This window comes from Pterocles gutturalis, unplaced genomic scaffold (genome assembly GCF_000699245.1).
Source record: "Pterocles gutturalis isolate BGI_N339 unplaced genomic scaffold, ASM69924v1 scaffold50171, whole genome shotgun sequence".
NCBI lineage: Eukaryota > Metazoa > Chordata > Aves > Pterocliformes > Pteroclidae > Pterocles > Pterocles gutturalis.
The window spans coordinates 29722-36359 of NW_010099710.1; the positions used below are offsets into that span (position 1 = coordinate 29722).

General features: G+C 35.7%; 1 protein-coding gene across 1 annotated transcript in view; it reads left to right on the forward strand.

Annotated features, from left to right (window-relative positions):
- The window catches only part of PDS5A (PDS5, regulator of cohesion maintenance, homolog A (S. cerevisiae)), a gene marked incomplete at its 3' end in the record, with an annotated part of 50390 nt that overhangs the window by 29591 nt on the left and 14161 nt on the right, over positions 1–6638 (forward strand). The window contains exons 2-6 of the mRNA XM_010076960.1: positions 1258–1461; positions 1843–1929; positions 2729–2826; positions 3332–3458; positions 5018–5098. Of these exons, the coding sequence (XP_010075262.1) occupies positions 1258–1461; positions 1843–1929; positions 2729–2826; positions 3332–3458; positions 5018–5098 (597 nt within the window). The remainder of the gene's footprint in view (positions 1–1257; positions 1462–1842; positions 1930–2728; positions 2827–3331; positions 3459–5017; positions 5099–6638) is intronic.

The following is a 6638-nucleotide window of genomic DNA, read 5'->3' on the forward strand; positions in this document are numbered from 1 at the left end:
TAGTGCAGGTAAAATTTGTGTTTTTTATGAGCTGTGGCTGTAAAGTTTGCTTTTATTCTTTTTTTTTCCCCTCTGTTTCTTTCTTGATTTTTGGTTTTACTGTAAGTTGCTTCACAAAGGAATGTACTTGTACATTTATAGAAACTGAGGAGGAATTTTAAGTAATGTACCACAGGAAAGGTTGCTGTCAACTGTTTATTTTAATTTAAAATATTTAGGGAGTTTAAAACTGGGTTCCAAAACTCAGGGAAGTGGTAGAGCTGAAAGATGATTATTTCATGTTGGAAGTAGGGCCATGCTTGATAACGAAGGAACAATTTGAGTGACGCAGTAACAAAACGGGTATACTAAATCCTGTTGGTATGCAATATGTCTGTCCTTCACAATTTTAAGGATGCTCAAGTGACACAGAGGAATGGGACACAAAGACCAATTTGACTAAGGTCATACTAAGAATCTGTGGCACATCTCTCCGTTCTGTTCTGACATTCTAGAAGTCATCCTCATCCTTTAACAAACCCTATTCCAAAAAGTTGGACCTGCCACTTCTTATTTCTTCAAACTAAATTTTCACTTTCAGTTTTTGCCAAATGATTATGTTGAGATGTTTCAATTAACTGGGGTTGTACAATAATTAAAACCAAACAATTTTGGTGGCATTTTGTAGGAATTAGTAGTTCTTAGCTGTAGCAGAAGAAACAAGGAAACCACGTAGTTTTTTTCATTGTATAGATACAGCTATACATGGAGTTTTGAGTATGCAGAAAGAATAGATCTGCAGTGGTAGACATATTTTATGTGAGAGATTAAATTCTTATGTGGTATCTAGTTTGTTTAAATCAGATAAAAGGATTCTGCATGTGAAGTAGTTCTTGAGTTGTGTGCCTTGATACAGGCAGAGTGTAAGACTGGCTTCTTAGGCTCCTCTCAAGTCTTGGCGTAGCTCTTAAAGCAGCTGTGTTATACCGTGGCCTATAGGTTAGGCCAGATGGATTGCAGACCCTCACACTGTCCATACTGAGTCAAGTCCTCACATTTTTTCAGTGTCTTAATTTAAGATACCAAGCTCAATAAGCCTTTAAGTATTAGCTTAACACTTGTCTTTTTCTGATGTTTGTCCTAACAAAAAAATCGTGGTACTGCGATTATGCAGTGGAACATGTGTTGATAGCATTGCGTCCTTTCAGAAAGTATTGTTCAGTAATTAGGAATAAAAGCAGAAAGCACTCGAATGGGGTTTTTTTCTGTATTTTTCAGATGGTGGTAAAAACCTTCATGGATATGGACCAGGACTCAGAGGATGAGAAGCAGCAGTATCTCCCATTAGCCTTGCACCTTGCATCTGAATTCTTCCTCAGGAATCCCAATAAAGATGTGCGCCTCCTTGTAGCATGTTGCTTGGCTGATATCTTTCGTATATATGCTCCTGAAGCTCCATATACTTCCCATGATAAACTTAAGGTAAAAATGTTTTATGAAATAAGGACTTTATTCCTTCCTCATTCTCTTACTGAGGAAAAAAAACACTGCCACTCTCCAACCCCCCCCCAAAAAATCAAAACCCTGAAAAAATTCCTTTACTCGCATTTATACTGATGTTCAGTTTTATTAAAGAGATTTTGTTTTAGTCCTGTGAGTCAGTGTAGCACTTTAAGGGGCCAGAGATGTCTAAAGAAGCACTAGATAACCAGTATCTGTGTTGGTGATAGCTTTCTGTCAGTGCCTAAAAAAGCCAAGTTAATGTTCTCTCATCATATGTTTGTAAACGTGGGTAGATGTCACTACTAAAGGGTTGTATTTTTACTGAGTCAAGCTTGTGAACACTTTATCATTTTTTGACAGGACATATTCTTGTTTATTACAAGACAATTAAAAGGCCTGGAGGACACGAAGAGCCCTCAATTTAACAGATACTTTTACTTGTTAGAGGTAACACAATAATCATAACTTTCAGTAGACAGTATTTGCTTTGTAAGGCTAGGAAATGTAATCAGTCTTTCTTCAGACATACTGGTATGCCTGGGAAATTTCTTTTATTCTGTAAATTGCAGTAGACTCATTAAAGTTCAATTAATTGCTTCTTTTAGTGGTTATAATTCTGTTTGCATTTAATAAGTTCATGCAGCCTATAGTTGAGGACATGTTAAAACGATTGGTATTTATTAACATTTAGCCTTTGTCTTACAATTCTGTGCACTTTTTTTCGTATCATGCACCCTTAAGGTTTTATTATCTCATCAAGAGAGAATTTAAAATACTGATTAAAATGCAAATCTGCTTATATTGGTGATGGGAGAAGGAATTTAAGATTTTGGCTTAAAAACATTAGAAAAACTTACTATTGACAAGAAGTGTGGGGGTTTTATCAGTGTGCGTTTAGAAGGTGTCTCATTTATAAACCTTTTGTTGATGCTTAAAACTATTGTTTCATAGCATGAAGAAAAAAGTCTAGAAACATGGATTTATATTAACAATTTTTGTCAATCTGCTTTTATTCATAAGAAATCACATTATTGTATATTTAGATTTTTTCTGAATGTATATTGCAAAGCCCCTTTGTGTTAAGAGCACTTGATATGCAAAGCAAATATCCAGTCTCTTTCCCCAAAGGATTTACAATCTATTGTATAATATTTTTCTTTAAATAGAAAAAATGTAACTAACATGATTATATTTATGTGACTTAGTGTGAACTTGTGATATCCTGAATATCTTATTTTTGTTTTAGAATTTAGCTTGGGTTAAATCTTACAACATCTGCTTTGAGTTGGAAGATTGCAATGAAATTTTTATTCAGCTTTTTAGGACTCTTTTTTCAGTTATCAAGTAAGTTGAATTGCTTCAATTATATTAAACTGTCAAAATATCATCAGTTTTGGGGGTAGGCTGTATCCTTGCATAGTCTTCAAATAAATGTGTCTGAACAGAACAAGGCTTTATTCCTCCAAATGAGGAGATAAGGGGAGAGAAGTGAGTGCCAATTACTGACAATATGGAGGGATGTGTGTCTAAAAGTAGATGTGTTTTAAAATTTCTTGTCCATGTTACACCATTATACTTCGTTCTGACTCATTTATCTACATTTTTATTTCCATGGTGGTTATTTTCTTCTTTTTTGTTTTGTTTCACTTCTTAAAGCAAAGCTAGGGTGTTCTAGGTTTTTGAAGCTTTCTGTAAGAGAGGAAAGGTACATAAAATAGTTTTGAATTTTGAGGTGTGGAGAGTGTAAGGGAGGGCAGGCTGGACAGTGTTAGACATTGTTTCTTAGCAGTACTGTTAATATTTGTCAGGGTCTAAAATTTAGTATTGATAATATTCTTTATCATCTTAGTAATAGCCACAACCAGAAGGTACAAATGCATATGCTGGATTTGATGAGTTCTATCATCATGGAAGGCGATGGAGTAACTCAGGAGCTGCTGGACTCCATTTTGATTAACCTCATTCCTGCACACAAGGTCTGCAAAGTAAAATACTATAGTAGTATACTATTATAGCAATAATTTTTATTGACAGTATATTCTTCTACATCCTCTACAGCGTGGCCAGTCCAGACCTTCAAGGTGTTTTTTCTCCTAACAGACTATTTGTTTATTTAGTTATTATTTGTTAATAGTTGTTTATTTTATCAATATATATTTATTTTCTAGGCTGTTTAGGTGTTTGTTTGGGGTTTTTTTTGGAGGGGGGGTTGTGATTGGGTTGCTGGTTTGCTTTTTGTTTGTTTTGTGGGGTTGTTTTTAGCTCTGGTGAGCCTGTCTAGGGGAAGAAAAAAGACATAACTTAATGTCAAGAAATCTTTGAAGCTTTATTAAAGATCCAAATAAAATATATTTTCTGCATGAAATTGGCAGCCCTTTAGTTTAATGCAGACATACCTGCCAACAAGATTTTAGTCATGGTGTGGTTTGGAGAGAAACTGTTTTGTTTTGAATATGAGAAGAGCTTATATGTATCTGTCTGTCTTCTATGAGACATCAGTTTAGTGCCGTGGTGACTGAGGAGCTATTTTTTTGAGCCTTTGGCCATTTGTTTCTCTTTACCATCAGTTGATGAACTATATTTCAGTTTGTCATCTCATCAGCTAAAAGAACATGAGGGAGTCATTCTCAATGTAGACTTGCCAAATACTGCCTTTCCAAGAATCAGTCATCTTTGGGCTTTACCTGTATTTTGTCTGCAGTCATTTGTAATCTTCAGGGCAATCAGCTAATCCATGGTTGTTTTGTTGGGTTTTTTTTCTTTCTTTCTTTTTTTTTCTCCTCCCTCCCCCACTCCAAGCTACATTAATCCCTAGATGAGATGAGATACTGCCTATTGGATTTTGTGCAGATTTGGACACTCACATTTTTCAGATGTGGAGCTATATTCCTTATCTTACTTGAAAGTAATAAAAACAATTTTCAGATATGTAAAGGTTTGATTGCAACATAACTTGTAAAGTTTGCAGGTAACTGTGCCCATGTGTAGGTGCTTTCTGTGGGCTATCTCAGAGCATACAATACAGTCCATGGAGAAGTCAGTGCACAGTTTTACCCTCTAGACAAGGCTGAACTTTGCTACAGGATGTAGCTTTAATGAGTACATGAGGGGGAGACAAAAACCCATTTAATTAGTAAGTTAGACTAGTTCCTTTTTTCAGTGGCAAAATTTGGTGCACGTTAATTGTCAAAGTATGGAGGAGTCATAATGTTTCTTCGCAATTTTTAAGATGGTTACATGTGAAAACTTTTTATAGATATGAATGCAATGCTGAAGGTTCAACTGGAGTGACAGTCTTAGAAGAATGTGCAAGAAGTGATGATTTTGGGTTAGATTTACGTGTGTGAAAAGTAGTTTTAAGATTTTTTTCTAAGTTTGTAGTTGTGGAGTTAACATAACTGAACTTTAGATATCTTTGAAAACAAATAGATTGATGGTAAAGCATACCTTTCTGAATTCACGGTCTTTTGGGAGATTAAAGTAATCTGAAATAATTTCTCTTTAAAATTTTGTTATTATTTTTTCTTTATTTCAGAACCTTAATAAACAAGCATTTGATCTTGCAAAAGTCCTGTTGAAAAGGACCGTCCAGACCATTGAACCATGTATTGCTAATGTATGTAAATAAATTATTCTCTGTTACCTAGAGATATCAAGTGTTCTTGTTACTGTCTTGATTTACTGGAGATTTTTTTGTTTATTTAAAAGTATTGTTTATAAAAGTCACATTTTGTAAGGTAGCTACAAGAATACAATTTTCCAAATAGGATATTATTAGCTTGGTTGTTAAAGAAACATGGTATTTCAAATAAGTGAAGAGGAAATTAATTATTAGCCAGCTCAGTCTGAAGTTGAGCCTAAAGCTGGGCTGTGAAAATAGGTGACTACCAAAAAATCCTTTTGCAACAAAAGGGAATTGTTAGTACAGTTGAATTTTGTACCGAGCTTTAGGATGAAGCATTTCAAACTCCCAGCTCCTTACTGGATTTTTTTTTTCCATCCTAAACTTGTTTTAGTCATAAAGACTAAAGGAATTGAGTGGTTTTTTTTAAAGGCTTCCTTCTACTATAATTCCTTTTGTTGAACGTCAATGTTGTATAATCTACCTATGAAAATAGCTGCAACAGTCTTAAGGGGATGTAGTCTGGTATATTCTGTTTCCTTTCCTTGGTGCTGAAGCCAATAGAATTCTTAAAAGTCAGAGTAGTTTAAAAAGGGAATTGGGGAAATTCATATAGATTAATCAGAAAGTATTTAAAAGTTCAAGGAGTCTCACTAACAAGTACCACTTTTCAATTCCCCTGTTTCTTTAAGCTTTTGTAATTAGTCATAGCTGGAAACAGGATAGTGCATTGAGTGACCTTTGAGTTGATTTAATATTATTCTTCTTACTTTCTTATTCAAGTGTGTAATATCTTTGTAGCACTGGCACTGCTCAAATAATATCAGTATAAACCCCGAGTATCTAATAGGAAGTATATCAAGCATATTAAAATTTTAAAAATCCAAAATAATTCATATTTTTAGGCTGCTTTGTTTTTTTTTTCTGTTAAATTGCTAACAACCTTGATACGTTACTGTCAACCATCACAAGACATATCATAAAGTCATCTGATATTCTTTAAAATAGATTAAAAATAAAGCTGCCCAGCAGAGAGGGACCTAGGGGTGCTGGTTGACAGCCAGCTGAACATGAGCCAGCAGTGTGCCCAGGTGGCCAAGAAGGCCAACGGCATCCTGGCCTGCATCAGCAATAGTGTGGCCAGCAGGACCAGGGAGGTGATTGTGCCCCTGTACTCGGCACTGGTGAGGCTGCACCTTGAATCCTGTGTTCAGTTTTTGGGCCCCTCACCACAAGAAGGACATTGAGGTGCTGGAGCAGGTCCACAGAAGGGCAATGAAGCTGGTGAAGGGTCTGGAGCACAGATCTGACGAGGAGCGGCTGAGGGAGCTGGGGTTGTTTAGTTTAGAGAAGAGGAGGCTGAGAGGAGACCTTATCACTCTTTACAACTACCTAAAAGGAGGGTGTTGTGAGGTGGGTGCTGGCCTCTTCTCTAAAGTAACAAGTGATAGGACAAGAGGAAATGGCCTCAAGTTACACCAGGGAAGGTTTAGGCTGGATATTAGGAAAAATTTCTTCACTGAAAGAGTGATCA